Source organism: Lynx rufus, unplaced genomic scaffold, assembly GCF_022079265.1.
Source record: "Lynx rufus isolate CCGP_SWC_20201006 ecotype Redwood Valley unplaced genomic scaffold, mLynRuf1.p SCAF_2, whole genome shotgun sequence".
Classification (NCBI taxonomy): domain Eukaryota; kingdom Metazoa; phylum Chordata; class Mammalia; order Carnivora; family Felidae; genus Lynx; species Lynx rufus.
In genome coordinates this window covers 94,358,434-94,377,191 of record NW_025814834.1, presented here as the reverse complement: position 1 = coordinate 94,377,191, position 18,758 = coordinate 94,358,434, and the positions used below count along the sequence as shown (strand labels likewise).

The 18,758-nt window shown below is 43.0% G+C and overlaps 1 protein-coding gene across 1 annotated transcript; it reads right to left on the bottom strand.

Moving 5' to 3' along the window:
* Positions 1 to 12,137: 12,137 nt before the first annotated feature.
* Positions 12,138 to 15,983, bottom strand: CXCR4 (C-X-C motif chemokine receptor 4). Its single transcript, XM_047084634.1, has 2 exons — positions 15,875 to 15,983; positions 12,138 to 13,729 (listed from the first exon to the last, which is right to left on the bottom strand). The coding sequence occupies exons 1-2, from the start codon at positions 15,887 to 15,889 to the stop codon at positions 12,683 to 12,685; spliced, it is 1,062 nt and encodes a 353-aa protein (XP_046940590.1). The 5' UTR covers positions 15,890 to 15,983; the 3' UTR covers positions 12,138 to 12,682.
* Between the last annotated feature and the right edge of the window lie 2,775 nt (positions 15,984 to 18,758).

The following is an 18,758-nucleotide window of genomic DNA, read 5'->3' as shown; positions in this document are numbered from 1 at the left end:
AAGCACTTGCTGAGAGATATTCTTATGTTTTAAGAGTAAAGAAATTGCTTGACTTCAAAAAAAACCAAAAACCTCTCTAGAAAATCAGGTTACTGCTTTGCCTTTTGAGAGCTGCAGTAGCCATGGAGGTGCTGCTCCGAACTCCCTTGAAGAAAGAACTTGCCTAGAGCCTGATGAGTTGACAGTCTCTAGCTGTGAGTGCCTTCAGGACACAACCAAGCTTCCTAGCAGAGGCCACTCTGCTGGCTCTTCCCAGGCAGCCCCCAGGAAATGATTGAGCTTGGTTGGAATGCCAGGACCTGGCCATTTCTGCCCTTTTTTGCTTCTCTACTGGTGCCCTTTCCCCTGGAACTCCCAGTTGGGTTGGCCAAATGGGTTGGCAAATTGGTTTGCTGAGTCTGCATTGTGGTTGGAGGCTCTCTTTTCCCAATACTGCTTCCTGTCTAAGATCACAGTCTGAAGGCTTTCTCTTCCCCATTTCCTTCCTTTCCCTTTGATGTTTCCTGAGCTATCCCCTCCAATAGACCCGTTGCGTTCCTAACACTCTCAGCATCTGCTTCCCAAAACATCCATCCAACATAGGAGGCTTCTAGTAATTTAATGATATAAGATGAAAATGTTAGGATTTCATTTATCTTCATTTTTAAATTTTCTTTTCCTAGCTATTCTCTCTGAAGATTTTTAGTAGCTCAATGTGTAAGGCCTACTTCTGAAATGAAGAATAATTCCAGAAGAAAGATAATTCTTGTTTCTAGTCTGTAAACTTCATGAGACCTGAGATTTGTTTGTTTCTGTCATATCCCAACACTTGACATGTAGCAGATGCTCTATGCATATTTGTTGAATGATTGAATGTATACCTTAAGAACCACTTTTTGTTTATATTAAATGGAAGAGACAAGAATAAGATATACTGTAATAGCATTTTAGATACAGGTTGTGTTAGTTGGGTAGAGCTGCCCTAACAAAGAGCCACAGACTGGGTGGCTAAAGCAACAGATTAATTTTCTTACAGTTCTGAAGGCTAGAAGTCTGAAATCAAGGTGTCAGCAGGATTAGTTTCTTCTGAGGTCTCTCTTGTTAACTGTAAATGGCCATCTTCTTTCTGTGTTTTTACATGGCCTTCCCTCTGTGAGGATCTGTGTCTTAATTTTTTCATAAAGACGCCAGTCATGGATTAGGGCCCACAAAGACCTGATTTTAACTCAGTTACCTCTTTTTTTTTTTTTAATGTTTATTTATTTTTGAGAGAAAGAGAGAGAGAGAGAGAAAGTGCCAGTGGGGGGGGGGGGTGAGGGGACAGAGAGCGGGAGACAGAGAATCCCAAGCAGGCTCTGTGCTGACTGCAGACAGCCCAGTGTGGGCCTCGAACTCATGAATTGTGAGATCATAACCTGAGCCGAAGTCAGATGCTCCGCTGACTGAGCCACCCAGCCGCCCCTAACTCAGTTACCTCTGTAAAGACCCCATTTCCAAATACAGCCACATTCTGAGGTACTGAGAGTTAGCACTTCAACATAGGAATTTTGAGGGATACAATTTAGCCCATAACAGAGGCCCATAAAAACATGCCAATAAGGAACCCTGGTTTAAGATGTTTTACTTTGTGCAGCCCCTGGGAGGCTCAGTCGGTTAAGCGTCCGACTTCGGGTCAGGTCATGATCTCACGGTTGGTGAGTTCGAGCCCCGAATCGGCTCTGTGCTGACAGCTCGGAGCCTGGAGTCTGCTTCGGATTCTGTGTCTCCTTCTATCTCTGCCCCTCCCCAACTTGTGCTCTGTCTCTCTCTGTCTCTCAAAAATAAATGTCAAAAAAATTTTTTTAAGATGTTTTACTTTGTGTTGGGTGCAGATAGAAATAGAAATAAAATACAATAAAATAATACGAAAAATAAAAATTATATGAAACAAGGCAAATGTCTGATTTACAGCCAAAGAGTTATATAGGTATATCTAAAAATCAGACAATAAAGTATGAGGCTAACCTTCTTGAGTAATTCCTGGGTGGACTTGTATGCTTGACCAAGTAAATCACACATCATAAAAAAGAAACAAATTACAATTCGTAAATGACCATATGATTGAAACTACCAATGGAAATTTCTTTACTGTGTGGACTTAAAATCTAAATCTAATCAGATAGTATTTTTCTCACTAAAACACATATTTTTTGAAGAGAGTTTATATTCATGGTAGGACAGTTTGTTTCCCAGAATAATACAAATTATGAGATTATTACTTATTAAAACATTAATTTGATTTTAACCACAGGAAAAATGTTAATTTTTCCTTTCCAGTCCCTGTTATCTGCCTGATTCCTGAGCCTATCAAAGTAATAAAATAACGGACCTGGGGTATGCCCTCCACAAAAGTGAACATTGGTCTTTTTCTGCTGGCATTTCTTACCTCTGAAACTTGCATTATGTTACATGCTGTAAACCACCATTGTTGTGTGCTGCTATATTTTGGGGACTTATTAGAATGAAGGAAGTTCTTCCCTAACATGACATTTCCTTTCTAATACAATACAAAAATGGAGTATTTAGGGTTGACCACTTATACATTGTTCCCATTTCAGGCCCCACCGTACTGCCGTCATGTATGAATGCCTAACCCTTTTAGAGATTTCCTTTAAGGTTTTCTGGTATGTTTACTTTCCTGTGGGTTATGAAAGACCTGACTTCTCTGGGAGAAGTCTTTTGAGAAACCCCAGATGCATATCACCTCTATGAGGTCCTTAACTGGCCAGCCTTGTAAAGATGGTGCCATGACAGTGTATTGATTTGAGACTGTTTCACTCATCATAAACCCAGTCTGGCCTGTGACTACCATTCTCCTCTATTTGTGGAATTCTCTAGAACCCTTCCATGAGATCATGACTGTCAGTTCAGGAACACTGGATTATATCCAAGTCTCTATCAGGAATATAATATTAAGATTTCTACTACTAGTGAATTCTACTACTAGAATCTAAATACCTTGAGGGTAATGTACATGTCTGATTTGTTAAAAAATGTAAAACTGTTAAAAGATAAACTGAGGCATAGTAAAAAGTTTTAAGAGTTTCTTTGAGCAAAAATTGATCAGAATACGGTAGCATCAAACCAGAAGTGGTTAGGGGTGCTCCTTGATAGGAGCTGGGAGAAAGACTTACATAGAAAAGATGCAGAAGTAAAGAAAGGAAGTTATTTGATTGACTATACCTTAAAGCCTGTTGGATATTTGTGATTGCTTGTCCTTAGCATTTTGATTTTGTAACCTTGAGCATTTACGCAGGCTTAGATTTTGATTTGCTTAAGTAGGCTAGCTACCCTGGTGGCTTAGAGCCACCTCAGTATACCGGCCTTCTCCTTTAATTAGTTTGACACTACAAATGCCAAGTTCACTTCAGGTCAACAATCATTTATTTAGCACCTACTTGGGCCCTGAGCTGATTAAAAAAAAAAAAAAAAGGAACAGACTGGGTTCCTATCTTGGAGTGTTTATAGCCTAGGAAGGAGCTTGTACACTTCCTTCTTCCCTGCCCTATACCTTTTAAAACAAACTGATTGTCTTTTCATTATTCATTACAGTAAGTTTGGAAAATACAGAGAAACCAAGATTTAAAAATCAACCAAAAAGCCTATGACTTAACTACTGCTAATGACATTTTAATTTATCTTTTTTTAATGTGCATAGACTTTTCAAAATATTTATAATCAGACATCATGCACAATTTTACTTCTTTCATTTCACACATCATAAACATTTTCCAGTGGCCTGTGTAAACGTGATTTAAGAAGCTACATTATATTCCAGTGAGTGGATTCACCATAGCTTCCTTAATCCTCATTTTGCTGCCAGATATTTATTCAATCTCCTGCCTTTTTTAGAATTCTAAGTGCAAAACTCAACTTTGTGCACAAAATATTTTTAATATTTAGGATTGTTTCCTAAAATTAAGTGTCCAGAAATGGCCTCTCTGTGTCAGAGGGAATGAGCAGCACAGCTTCTGGAGCATGTGGCAGTGACTTTGGGAGGGTCTGGTCCATTTGCACCTGACCAGTAGCACTTTATGATGCCTGACTCACAGCATCCTTACACTTGAGACACTGTTACTCTGAAAATGTTTGCTAGTGTGATAAGTGAAAAGTATTGTGTTGTTTTGATTTTTATTTATTTGGTTGCCAGTGAGGTTGAACATTTCCTCATATTTTTGTTTATCTGTTTTATTTCCTCTTTCATAAATTGGCACTTTATGTCCTTTCTCATTTTATTTATTATTTCTCACACATCTCTCTCTCTCTCACTTTTCAGTCCATACTGATAGAATTTTGGCTTAGCAGGGATTTTTTCCCCCCGAGGCCACTTTAGCCAGTTTAGCTTGTCTTCTTTCACTCTGGACCATGGTGACTGACCAGTCATTTTTGTGTTGTCATGCACTTAGAACAGATAACCCACTTTAAAACAGAAAGTACTTTAAAGTTGCTTCAGCTTCTTGGAGTTTTCTGAGGCAGAAGTTGGGCTTCTCATCTTGGAAAGAATGTTCTATAAAGTAAGGAAGTTCAATTGGGGACATGTTTAGTAAGCGACATAATAGTGGCAGCCACTTGGAGATTCGTTCTGACATTCCCACAAGGCACCTGAAGGCTAAAAGGGAATAACAGAATTATCCTCACTTCCCCAAAAGCTGGGGTGAGGTCCAAAAATGCTTTCTGCACCATTGATTTTTCTTGGGCTTTTGTGGCTCAGCTTGTGGCTATGAAACACTATTCATTGCTGTGGATTATGGCTTTTTCTTTTGTTTTATTTACTAACTGGCAAGCTGCTGCCAAAAGTTGTGACTGGTAATTATCATTTTTGGAGGAGCACAGCCTGTGCTCATGAGAAAGGTTAGTCAGCACCCCACTAGGTTTTATTGGTGGGATGTCGTCGTTCTAACTATAGGGAGTTCTAAAAGGAGATGCCACCTTCACCTGCACTCTGGGAGATGAGAGTGGTAGAGGACAAAAATGGATACAAAGGCAATTCTGCTATAACAGACCTTTCTTTCCTAAATAATAGACCTAGTAAGATAGCAGAATCTTGCCAACCAATATGGCACAAAGCAGCACACAGACCCATTTGAGGTCCCACCTATGAAAGCATTTTGTGAATGGTAAAGAGCTTTACAAGTGGTAGGTGTCTTATTTTTGCAAATAGTTGAACCTCACTGGTTCATTGGGTTTCTTCTTGGTTCCTTAAACTTAAAAAGTAAACTTTCCTATATTCAGAGTTTCACTTATTCATTCATGTTTATTGAATTTCTACTATATTTTAAGCGTTGTTTAGACCAGGGGTCAGCAAACTGTAACCCTCAGGTCAAATTTGACCTGCCACCTATTTTTCATAGCCTGAGATCAAAGAATGGTTTTTACATTTTTATAAAATTATAAAGGAAGAATAATATTTTATGATACTTACAAATCATATGAAATTCAAATTTCAGTGTCCACAAGTAAAGTTTTATTGGAACACAGCTACACCCATTCATTTATGTATTGTTTCTGGATGCTTTCCTGCTACAATGGCAGAGTTGGGTAATTATGACAGAAACTGTATGGCCTGCTGAGGCTAATATATTTACTACCTGGCCCTTTACGGAAAGAGCTTTCCACTTCTGCTCTAGACACTGGAGTTACAGCTATAAACAAGATAGACATTATTCTTGCATCTATGTATATATCATTACCTTAAAGATGGTCCCAGTGGGACTCACCCTTGATCCTGGCTTTAGAAACATCAGTTCTTTTTTTTTTTTAATTTATTTTTTAATTTATTTTGAGAAAGATAGAGAGCAAGTGGGGGAGGGGCAGAGAGAGAAGGAGACAAAATCTCAAGCAGGCTCCACACTGCCAGTGCAGAGCCCGATGCAAGGCTTGAACTCATGAACCATGAGATCATGACCTGAGGCAAAACCAAGGGTTGGATGCCCAACCAACTGAGCCACCCAGGCACCCCTATAAATATTGGTTCTCACCAACTGAGCTAACCTTATATAATTTTAGCCAACATTGGCACAACCTTATGGAATCTGATTATTTTTTCATCAAATCAAATGAAATCTATGAATTAACTCTGTTAGACTGCAAAGGTCTCTGCACTTAAGACATTAAAGTAGTTAAGAAGCAAAATTTATTTTAAAAATGAAATAAGAATAATGGCAATGACACACAATAGCTGCTTTTAACTTTTCAAAAGCCTTTTATTTGTGCTAGCTTATATGCGACAGACTTCATGTGCTAAGAATTTGGGATGGAAAAGCTCACTTTGGACTGATAGAGACTGAGTAGGCTTGCCAGAGGAAGTAGGATGTGGCCCAGAATGATGGTCTTGATTTCCTTCTTCAATTCCAGCGCCTAACAAGTTGTCTCCTGTGGACAGATGGCCAAGAAACTGCCTTTAGGGCTCTTTCCCATATCCGATGGTTTGGCAGAATTTCTGCTCTTATCTTCATGACGTGAACAGACAGCCACCATTGAACTGGTGAAACAGGAAGACCAGGATTGAAAGCTTCTCAACCAGCTTTCGAGGTGGGCAGGGGTCTGCTTTTCCCTAAATGGGGAATCAGTGGAAGCAAGACTGGGAGTGAGAGGGTATTAAGTAATAGAAAAATTGGGTGGGTGGGTGGAAACTTTGAGATCTTAAAATGTAAGGCAGTTTGGAAAGTCTGAAAGTCCTTTAGCTAACTTAGCAGTGTATCTAGAACACGAAAGGATTACATTGTCTACTATACTGTGAGCAGCTTTCATACCTGCCTGGCCCAGGGTGTTGTTCAATAAATTATTCAATTAAAGAATGTCTGGGGCGCCTGGGTGGCTCATTCAGTTAAGCATCCTACTTTGGGTCAGGTCATGATCTCACGGTTCGTGGGTTTGAGCCCCACATCAGCCTCTGTGCTGACAGCTCAGAGCCTGGAGCCTGCGTCACATTCTGTGTCTCCCTCTCTCTCTGCCCCTCCCTTGCTCATGCTCTCTGTCTCTTAAAAATAAACATTAAAAAAAAATTAAAAAAAAAAAAGGAGAAGAATGCCTGGAAGGGGCTCCTGGGTAGCTCAGCCCCCTAAGCGTCCAAGTCTTGATTTTGGCTTAGGTCATGATTTCATGGTTTGTGAGATCGAGCCCTGTATTAGGCTGTTCTTTGACAGCATGGAGCCTGCTTGGGATTCTCTCTCTCCCTCTCTCTCTACCCCTCCCCTGCTTGCGCATGCACATGCGTTTTCTCCCACTTTTTAAAAAAAATTTTTTTAACATTTATTCATTTTTGAGAGACAGAGAGAGACAGAGTGCAAGCAGGGGAGGGGCAGAGAGAGAGGGAGACACAGAATCAGAAGCAGGCTCCAGGCTTTGAGCTGTCAGCACAGAGCCTGACAGGGGGCTCGAACTCACGAACCACGAGATCATGACCTGAGCTGAAGTCAGATGCCCAACCAACTGAGCCACCCAGGCGCCCCTCTCTCTCTCTTAAAATAAGTGCATAAACGGTAAAAAAAAATGCTTAATTTGTAAAAAAAAAAAAAAACTGAAAAAATGAGTGAAGGAGGCCAAGTCATATGCAAGCATTAATCAGAATGCTTACAGTGTGGTGTGCTCTTAGGAATAGAAATTCATGGCTGTTCATTCATTTGTTCATTCAATAAATATTTATTGAGCTCCTATTTATTGCCAGGCACTTAACCCCATTTTACTTCAGTGTCTAATAGTGAAAATCTTTGCAAAATATCAGTGTCTGCTTTGTTGCTTTACAAAGTACAATCACACAAGTGTCTGTGATTGAACCCTGAAGAGGATTGAAGAGCATAGAATATATTTTTGACCTCATGGTTATTCTCCTGGCTAACATGATGGAAAATGACAAAGTTACTGTAGTGCTTAAGAAGGTACACTGTGGTGTCAGACTGCCTGTGTTCAAATTTAGGCTTTCCCACTCATACATTTGTGATGTTGGATAAATTTTGCCTTGATTTCTCCATCTGTAAACAGTCAAATAATAATACCTACTGCATAGGGCGGTTGTGAAGATCAAATAATCAAAGTACCTTGGCATATAGGAAGCCCTCAAGATGTATGGTGACTGTTTTTGTTATTACACAGAAGTCAACCTAGAAAAGATAGCAGCATTTGGATTGAATATGTTGAGTACTTGAGGATGTGCCCCAGAACGTGGTGGTTCTGCTTCAGTGACATTGATAGTATACATAGGAGAAAGGACATAACTCCTTTCTTGTAGCTTAACTTCTTTGAGGGTGTTCTTGCCTGAAAATGGAGAGAGTAATATCTAACTGGTAGGGCTCTTCTGAGGAGCACATGGATGAGGGTGCCTGGAATTCAGTTAGCTCTCAATAAACATTACTTTCCTTCTGACAGAGTCAAATAGGAGGAAGTAATTCCCTTTAATTAAGAGTGTTGATGAGGTGGGTTCTAGTTAATTGAACTGTAATATGTAAATCAATTTAATCATGCACTGGCTCTACCAGATAAACATCCAGCACCTGGCTATGGTTTGGTTGAGCACCTCTATTTGTTTGATTTTGAAAAATTCTTCCCCCCTTCTGTGGCTTCTTAACACTGTGGAACCCTCCACTCAAGCTGCAAACAGTTTGCCTTTTCAGTTGAAAGAAGGATTTTCGGAAGGTTTCAGATTTTAATTGTTGGACTTAATAGGATTGATTTAAATTAATCCAAGTCATTTGCAGACAATGAAACAATGGCCTGGTACCTCATCACTCCTTGTTTATTTTCTAAGTAAAAGGGGAAAAGTGGGAAGTGTTCCAAATGGAGTCACAGGCTGTGGTGAGGATTAAGTGAGTAAACACTGTGGTCTTTGGGGAGACAGATACTGGGTGCAAGCTGGAGAATCTGCAGCAGTCACCCTCTGCCATTTATTGCCCTTTGTGGGATAACTTCCTAGCATAGCATGAGAGAAGAAGATCAACAGAAGTAAAGGTGGAAGAGAATGGTGTGTGTGGAGTAAGGGGGAATGAGAACGCACTGAAGGGAGACCCAGTAGAGGGGCTGAAGGGAGGCTCTGGAAATCTGCCCATTGATAATTTCATGGGATTACACTGCTTGGATATATCCTTTTTTTCATAATTATTATCATCCCATGGCCCTCATCTTGAAAAAGCATTCTCAGTCTTGAGCACTATTGGACACTTTGGGCTGAAAAACTGTAGAATGTTTTGCAGCATCCCTGGCCCTTACCCACTAGATGCCAGTAGCAATTTACCTACTCACCTGCCCACGCATCCCAGTATAATAACTCAAAATGTTTCCAGAGTTTACCAAATATTTCCGGGGGGGGGGGAATCCTCCCCCCCCCCCCAGGTGAGAGCTACTGCTTTGAAAGGATTCATTTCAACATTTCTCGTAGTCTGTGCTCATAGAAAGGTCATTTCTCTGGCTAACTTTTGGATCTCCAGCACTGACTGGCTAAGCTACATTGACAGCCAAGTAGAGACCTCCTCAAAGTGGGCTGGGTACGAGGCTCTACAATGCCAGGCTGCAATGGCACGTTTTTAAGGGTTAGGGGATGCCTAGATTATTTTCTAAAGTAATGTGAATTTTTCCTTTCAGTGGTCCTTGCCCCTCCTAAGTAAGTATTACATGGAAATAATGACAACTCACTTCTCGTTGTGGAGCCTTTACTATCTGACAATAAGCTTGGAGAAAGTCAAGCTTGTTAAATTGTTAAAATAAAACCTGTAGGTTATCCTCCTAAGAGTACTCCAGAATTATTATTTTAACATAGGCATAACCACAAAAGGAGGCTGAGAAGCCCACAGTAGGGGGAGGTGAATTGCCGACTGGCATTTTGGGAAAACAAAGGCTTTGCAAGATAAAAACATCTTCTTTCCTCCCCAGTTAAAGGCTTACTGTTATTAATAGCTCAGATGTCATATTTATGCCATTAGTGGCAGCATGCATACAATTTAAATATTTTAGCTTCCATTATACAACTGGATCTACATTACTGACCTTCAAGGGCCCCATTCATAAGGGATGAGGAGAGGGAACAATCAGCTACTTCATGTGAGGGCTGACTAGCAGACTGGGTTTCCCAGCATTGTCGAACAAACCACGACACAGGGAACGCTTTGGAGCAGCTCAGAACGTGGCAGGGTGGGGACAGAGAATGATGGGGAGGTGGGGCTTTCAGGGCTGGGTGAGAGCCAAAGCTTTTTTTTCTTTTTTAAAAAGAGTTATCCCACCTTTGTTCTAAGGGAGAATGAAATATCCATTAAGACTGGTGACACTGGGAATTTTGTTTCAGCTCGGTTCCTTTTGTTGTGACTCCAGGGTAAAGGAGAGGAATCTGGGGTGACTAGGTTTCAAGCCAAGATGAGAAAGAAAACGAATTCCTTCCAAGGATTTCTTCTATTGTCTCAAGAATAAATATTTATAGAGAAAGTTCAAGTGAAGTCTTTTACAATGGTCATGGTTTTAAGAGTAAGCCTTTGAAAGAGTACATGTAAAACTATGCTTAAATGAAGGGTGATCCAATTAGGCTTCCCAGGGAAAACCAAGAAACCTCAAGATAATTTCCTATATAAAATCTAATTGTGTTCTCAAGTGGCATAAGAATACCACTCTGAATTATTCCAGATCCATATACTGCAGCAGAAATGTACAGCCAAATTGGATTCTATTTTAAGTAATTAAGTTATTTCCCTTCAAAGGATCTATAATTTGCCTTCAACAAATGTGATTTGCCTCAGAAAGATAATACATTGCAATTTTTCCTCCAAAATAGATTTTCTGTGCCAGAAACAATTATGAAAAGTAGACCAAATATTGCCTTAATTATATCCTGGATATTATCTTTGAGTGCATGCCTGGAGTGCCCTGTTTGTGATCCAAAATGAGATAGGTATAGCTGCTATATAGTTTAGAAATTATCTTTAAGCAGAGACTGGAGCTGAAATTTACTCAAGAGCCTGGGGCTTGCACAATGGTATTGTCAATAGCTATGGGTGTTGTTACATAAGACTCCAAACTCTTGTGCAAAATGTGGGCAATCAGGAGCTTGCTTCAGTGTACCTTTTTTTCTGAGCTCTGAAAGCACGAATTTAACTTTTATCTGCTTGGCTAATCCCTTCAGGTGCTAGGTGTTACAATAGATTAAGTGTGGAGATTTGCATAGAAGATATTGCAAGAGGGGTATTTTGGGCATGGTTAATTTTATGAAGAAAACATTCACTTTTGGCTTTATTTTCAACAGTAGTTCAGTTGACTTACGACCAGGTGTTCTGGGGGACAATAGTGGGTGCAGTGAAGAACAAGTGCTGGAATGATGAATGGAATCAACCCCTGGTTTGTCCCCTTGAAAGTGCAAGTTGTGGAAAGTCTCTGAATCTCAGTTCCTTTGTGTGAAAAAGGAGTGATGGTATCTAGGTTGACATGATCAGAGGAGAAAAGCTTGCAATCCTTGGCACAGCACAGACCTAGATTATACAAGGGGTCAGTTGTTGTAAAATCTAAAACATGGTAACGCATACTTTTTTTCCTTTGCACACGTTTATCCTTCAGAAAGATTATTTTTCATAGGAACAGGAACTGGCTGGATGTTTCTAAATGTCTAGGAGTTGAAAGTGGTTAAATCTTAAGATTTCGAAGACAGATTCCCTGGTTTGGAATACTAGCTGTGCTATTTGTCACATGCCTTTAACCAAGTCACTTAGGACTTCTGTGCCTCAGTTCCCTGCTCTACAAGATGTAGTTCTATTGGGGCACTTGGGTGGCTCACTCGGTAGAGCATTTGACTCTTGGTTTTGGCTCAGATGATCTCACAGGTCCATGAGTTTGAGTCCTGCTTTGGGCTCTTTGCTGACAGCCTAGAGCCTGAAGGTTCTCTGCCTCCCTTTCTCTCTGCCCCTCCTCTGCCTGCACTCTCTCTCAAAGTAAATAAATAAACTTTAAACTTAAAAAAAAAGAACTATAGTTCTATTAATAGTAATGTTATTATTATTATTAATTGATCCAGAGTTCCTATCAGAGATTTGTGATAAGGGTTAAATAAAATATTACAACTAGGATAGGACCTGACATGCCATAAATGTATTATTATTTTTGCCTTCTGTCAGCCAAAGGAATGTCAACAGAAATCAGAACATAACAGCGAGTACGTTTATCATGAACTTTTTATTAACAACTTGATACAAAGACTGTACATTGTAGGTGCTGCAATCAATCCACTTCTGAAAACTAAAAAAACCAGCATTTCTATATCACTTCAGGCTTTGGTTATTAAGTGCCACCTTCTACAGCAAAATCACATAGTGTAACCAAACAATTTAAGAACAGGAAAAAGAAAATGTTCCATTGGAATGGAAAGATTATTTATGTACAAACAGCTGAGGATCATTTCTAGCTTAAGTGATTCACTACACACTCTGGAATGTTTAGTTCTCTTTTCTACAGTCTTACAACCAGACATACAGCAACTAAGAACTTGGCCACAGGTCCTGCCTAGACACTCATCAACATGAAACAAAAAAATATTTATATAAATAAGTCAATTAAACCTCATAAAAACTAAAGAAACACAAGGAAAAAAATCCAACAGTCAATAAAAACTGTACAGTATCAGTCAGTCTTTTATATCTGAAAAAATGTGTAACTTAAAAAAAGAAAGTTCTTTAATGTATACAAGTCTTTTAGATCAGTGTTAGCTGGAGTGAAAACTGGAAGACTCGGACTCAGTTGAAACAGAAGAATGTCCTCCCCGCTTCCCTTTGGAAAGGATCTTGAGGCTAGACCCTCTGCTCACAGAGGTGAGTGCATGCTGGGCAGAGGTTTTAAATTTGGCTCCAAGGAAGGCATAGAGGATGGGGTTCAGGCAACAGTGGAAAAAGGCTAGGGCCTCGGTGATGGAAATCCACTTGTGCACATTGCTCTCAAACTCACATCCTTGCTTGATGATTTCCAGGAGGATGAAGGAATCGATGCTGATCCCTATGTAGTAGGGGAGCCAGCAGGCAAAGAAAGCCAGAATGAGGATAACTGTGGTCTTGAGGGCCTTGCGCTTCTGGTAGCCCTTGGAGTGGGAGAGCTTGGAGATGATAATGCAATAGCAGGACAGGATGACAATACCTGGCAGGATAAGGCCAACCATGATGTGCTGAAACTGGAATACCACCAACCATGAGTCACTGGGATAGAAGCGGTCACAGATATACCTCCCATCTGCCTCTCTGACATTAGCAAAGATGAAATCAGGAATAGTCAACAGGAGGGCAGGTATCCAGACACCAACATAGACCACCTTTTCAGCCAACAGCTTCCTTGGCCTCTGACTGTTGGTGGCATGGACAATAGCCAAGTACCGGTCCAGACTGATGAAGGCCAGGATGAGGACACTGCTGTAGAGGTTGACTGTGTAGATGACATGGACTGCCTTGCACAGAAACTTTCCAAAATACCAGTTTGCCACAGCATCAACTGCCCAGAAGGGAAGTGTGAGGACAAAGAGGAGGTCTGCCACAGATAGGTGCAATCTGTACTTGTCTGTCATGCTTCTCAGTTTCTTCTGGTAACCCATGACCAGGATGACCAATCCATTGCCCACTATGCCAGTCAAGAAGATGATGGAGTAGACAGTGGGCAGAAAGATACGGTTGAAATGTGCATTTTCCTCCCGGAAGCAGGGTTCCTTCATGGAGTCATAGTCGCCTGAGCCCAAGTCATCTTCGGTGTAGTTATCTGAAGCGTATATCTGCAAAAGAAGCAAGGGAATGGATATTAACTTTCAAGTACAGTTGGCATTCTCCAAGTTCAAAAACATGTCTCTGGAATTTTTAAAAAGCAATTAACAAAACCCAACTCAGCCCAGGCTTCTTCAGGACATTCTCCTCCCACTGAAGTAGTGAGGGAAGGGCACAAGAGAATTATTACAGACTGCTCCAGCCCTCTTCCCCATGTTCCCCCAAGTCCCTTCATTATATCACTCTTTAGTAGAACCAGTTACAAAATTCTTTGTTTAGAACAAAAGGGCGCTGAGATTCAGAGGGTTTCAAAGTCACATCTTTTCTAACTCTTCTACCCCGCCCACTAGGGGGAAGAAAAAAACCTTGGGAGGGAAAAAACCAAAACAAAACACAAAGAGGCCACTCCTAGACGGAGGGGGTGGGGGTGTGTGGACAGACGGGGAGTTGGGGCCAAATCTCCAGTTCTGAGGAGCTGGGATTAACTTTTGGTATGAAGATTCGCCAGGACAGGGAAGATATAGGAGGAAGGAGCACTGGGGCGGGGGTGGGGGGGGGGTGGGGGGGGTGGATGTCCCAAAGACTTTCCCCTGAGGCACAAAACATTGCCTTCCCCACGCTCATCTAAACACAAAACCATTCTGCCATTCTGTACTTCAAACAACATGTAGTGGGGAAGGAGAAACTGGCCTGAAGCGCAGGGCCTTTGGAGCTTGGGGTACTGAACAGGGGTTTTAGTAAAAGATACCCCCCACACACCCCTGCAGCTGGCATTCCCCAGGGGCCTGGGTCTTTCTGCCCTACCTATGTTTATCTCTTGACGCGTTTGGGAAGCTAGGGAGTGCAGCATTTTCCTGGGAGTGGAAGGTCACGGGGTCTGCACTCATGGTCCTCGCCCCAAGTTTCATTTCCTCACTGCCCGGGTCGCTTCCCACCCCGCCACTGACCCAGTAAATGGGGTCGGAGGTCTGCAGCTGGAAGCCTCCAGGCGGAGGGCGCACTGAGGGCCGGGTGGTCCAACTCCGGACCTCCGCGGCTGCCCACCACGCCCACGCCCACTGCCAGCAACTACAGCTCCCTGGGTTCCGTCCGGCAGCACGCCAAGTTCAGTCCCACAGGGTGCTGGGGAGAAAATGGGCGGCTCCTCCGTAAGCGCCTTTGAATTGCGCGCCGCTGGGGGGAAACGAAAAGCCTTCCTGGTAAGGGGTTTTCAAAAGTCTCCAGGAAACCACCAACGGTTAAACAGGGCAATTGGGATCGGTGAGAGCCAAACGGTCTCCCCACTTGCACCTGCCCGTCTACGCCGCAACTACCGGCAGCCCAGGTGCCCTCCCAAGCCCTTAACTCCACCCTTAGTCCCCGCCGCGCACACCTCTGGGGTGCTGCTCCGCAGTGACTGTTTAATACTGCTTCCTCTGTACGATCTCAAATTACCGAACCCTGGGGTTCACTCGCGGAGCTTCCATTGCCCGCGAGGTCTCCCCCTCAATCCCTAGGCGCGGGGGCTGTTCCAGGTCACCTCTCTGCTGCGGCCAATTCTCAGACCTCTCTGGCGAGCAACATCTTGGGTGCGCTCGCCTTTCCCGCCCTCTGCTCACTGTGCGGGGGTACTGACACAGCTCCGTCGACTGTGCAGAGTTCAGCGAACACGCGCCCAACCGTAAGACTGGTCACCAGGAGCCTCTGCCTTAAATTAAACAGGGGCACGGTCTCTCTCTGGGAACGCGGCCCGGGCGCACCGCCTTCCACCTCTAAATTCAGATCATGTAATTCACTGCAAATAAACTCCCGCGCTCCTGCGGGAGACCCTTGGTCTGAGTCCGGGAGCAGTGCGCACGCCTTCTCTGCACTTGTGCACAGAATGTTCTTATGTTTGCAAACAGCATGTAAGCCTAACGCGCGCCGCAGTACTCAAGGGGGAGACACACGCAGCCACCAAACCGTCGTTCCAATATTTTCTCCTCTACTTACAGAGAAAAAGATTCCAATCCTAACCCACCCCCCTGCCCCTCCAGTGGAACCATGCTCACGAAAACTCCTTTCCGTGCACCTCTGGGGTACCCACATTCTGGTCGCTTCTGCCCTCTCGGAAAGAGGTTGCGCTCTAAGTTTACGAGTTGTACATTTAAGAAAAAGCAGGTTGAAACTGGACTTACACGAAACCCGTCCATGGTAACTACTCGCTCTCCAGCCGCAGTGGTTACCGGGGCACCCAAGTCGTCTGGGTCACTTTGCTACTTGCTGCCGCAGCCAACAGACTGAAGTTTCTGCGCGAAGCTGGACTTTTATAAAAACACGCTCGGCTGGCAGCGCATGCGCCGCGCGGGTGGGCGGGTGGGGCAGGGAGGAGAAAGGCGGGGTGGGGGAGAGACGTACGGGAGGAGGGCGTGAGGGAAGGGTGCCGGCACTCGGGCAGTTCCAGTGAAGTTAATTAGGGTAAACCTGGGTAGACCTCGAGGGGCTGCTGTTAGATGGAGGTCACCTTGTGAGTCTTGAGCTGTGGAGAGCATCCCGGAGGCGTTCCCCAACCCGGGAAAGCAGGATGCGCACGGGCGACCTGTGAGTCCCTGTGTGGGGCATCCATCCTTGCTCACGTGGATGGGATTCCACACCCGGGAATGCTACAAATGGAGACACTGAGGCCCAGAGGAGGGAAGTGACATGCCAGAATAACCCAATCAGTAGGCGGCAATGCTGGAAGTGGGTCCAGCATCTGACTCCATTCCCTGCGCATTCAGCAGATGCAACACATTCGGAAAATAAGCAAAGATTCTTCAGAGCACCACTATACAGAGCATAACCATACATGCACACCCACAGTACTAGTACTAGCATCAGGTACACATAATCAGGAAACACTTTCAGAAGAGGGTAGGATTCTTTGGCATAATTAAGGAGGAAGACTGTGATGGAGAAGTAGATGTGTATTTCCGGGCAACTAATTCGTGAGTAGTATTTTAAAAAAATATGTGTGTGTGTAACAGATCACAAGATAAACTTGCACGGAATCACTCATTCATTTTCTCAATACCCTGTGGGTGTTACCATTACATCGATGTATTTAGTCAACAGATTATTTATGAGGGCCAATGCGTGCGACGCACTTTTCCCGACACTGGGAATACAGCAGTGAACCAGGGGATAAGGCCCCCACGCGGAGGAATCAGAAAGCGGACTGGCAGAAATGAAATGCGAGGGTTGGCTCCGGATTCAAAGCCGGGCTTGCACTGAGATCTTCTGCCGGCTCGGAGAGGGGTTGCGCTCTAAGTTTACGAGTTTGTATATTTAAGAAAAAGCAGGTTGAAACTGGTCTTGCATAGAACCCGTTCATGATAACTGCTCGCTTTCCAGCCGCAGTGGCTACTGGGGCACCCAAGTTTCTTTTAATTCTACATAATGTAATGTTATGATTAATTTTATCTAGTCATTATTGTGTCTTCTGACACCACGTCCAGCGTCTTCCACAACTCAGTGTGGAGGACAGGCGTCCTCAGGGATAAAGAATTAGGTCGAAGAACTGGGCGGGGTGGAATGGGGGTGGGACGGGTCGTTTAAAAGTGTCCACGACTGGCTAGAGTTTGCAGTGGGCGCCGAGACACTGTTTTCCATCCTCGAGCTGCTTCCCGCCGGCGCGGAGCCTGGGTGGGGCAGGGGAACGATTGAGGGGCGGGGCCGACAACTAGTGCGACTGCTGGCAGGGTGACAGCACCAGTGACCGCGGGGGACGGAGATGTGAGCATTAGCCGGCACCGAGCACCGGAGGAAGGTCCTAAAAAGAGGACTTGCCCAGACTGGACCCTAAACACCAACCCCCTTTACTTCAGATAAAACATTTCAGTCTGGAGGTGTTCCAGAGATAGTCTGGTGTCTGGGAACCTTTTCTCTACCGAGCATAATTTTCCTCTTTTGTCTGCACCCTTTCCCTAATGTTTGTTGGTGAAGGTCCTCATCTACTGAAAACTGATGTTGGGGTCAGGAAGTGGGACTCTCAGAAACTTCCAATTTAAGACACAATAATGACTAGATAAAATTAATCATAATATTACGTTATGTAGAATTAAAAGAAACGTTTAAAAGCACTTTTATTTTGTCATTGACTAAAACTTGGGACCCTAGCCTATGTACCATAGGATGCCATTTTGAAGGACCAGAATTTTAGACAGGTTCCATGACTTGCTTTTCACGAAGCTCAGTAGTGAGCGGCTCAGTACATTTTGACCCAGAATGTCAGCTGCATTGTACCTCAAAACTCTTCTCTTCATAATGGCTGAAACCTGAGAGGTGGAATCTTCCAAACCCACCCAAAAAGGGGACAGAGGATAAGTCCAGAGTAAAACGATTTGCACAATAAATTTTTGTTGATTGCAGACAAAAGAAAGCTCTTCCTTTATCTGTGGACTCCTTTAGATCCTTTTAGGTATATCTGCCAAAAGGAAGCAGTTAATTAAGAAAACAGTGAAATGCTATTCACTGACTGTCAAATTAGGCAAAATTTTTTCTTTCCAAAGATAATCTTTGGATATTAGGATATTAGGATAAGACCAGGTGTGTCTCCCGAGTTGGCTGGTGGGAATGTGGATTGGACATACTTTCTGGAGAGCACTTTGTCTGCAGTCAGCAGGAACCTTAGAATACTAATTCCACCCATAGAATCTTATCCTGAGGAAATAGAATTTTGCCACAAGGGGATTCATAGAAGCATTATTTCTAACAGGAAAATGTCTGAACAGCCCTAAATGTCTGCTGTTAGTGGAGCAGTTGAGAAATTATCCATATGTGGAATTCCATATGGCCACTGCCAGTGATGTTTGTGAAGAGGAATCTTTAGTGACATAGGAAAATGCTTATAAAACATTAGGTGCAAAAAGTAGGACTCAAAATTATCTATATAGTGTAGTCTCAGTTATGTTAAAATGTGTACTACAAAAAGATCAGAAGGAAAACCAAAATGTTTATAGGAGTTTTCCGTGGGTGAGGAATTATATTTGATTTTTTACTTTCTTCCTCGCATTTTTCTGTGCTTTCCAAATTTTCTGTAAT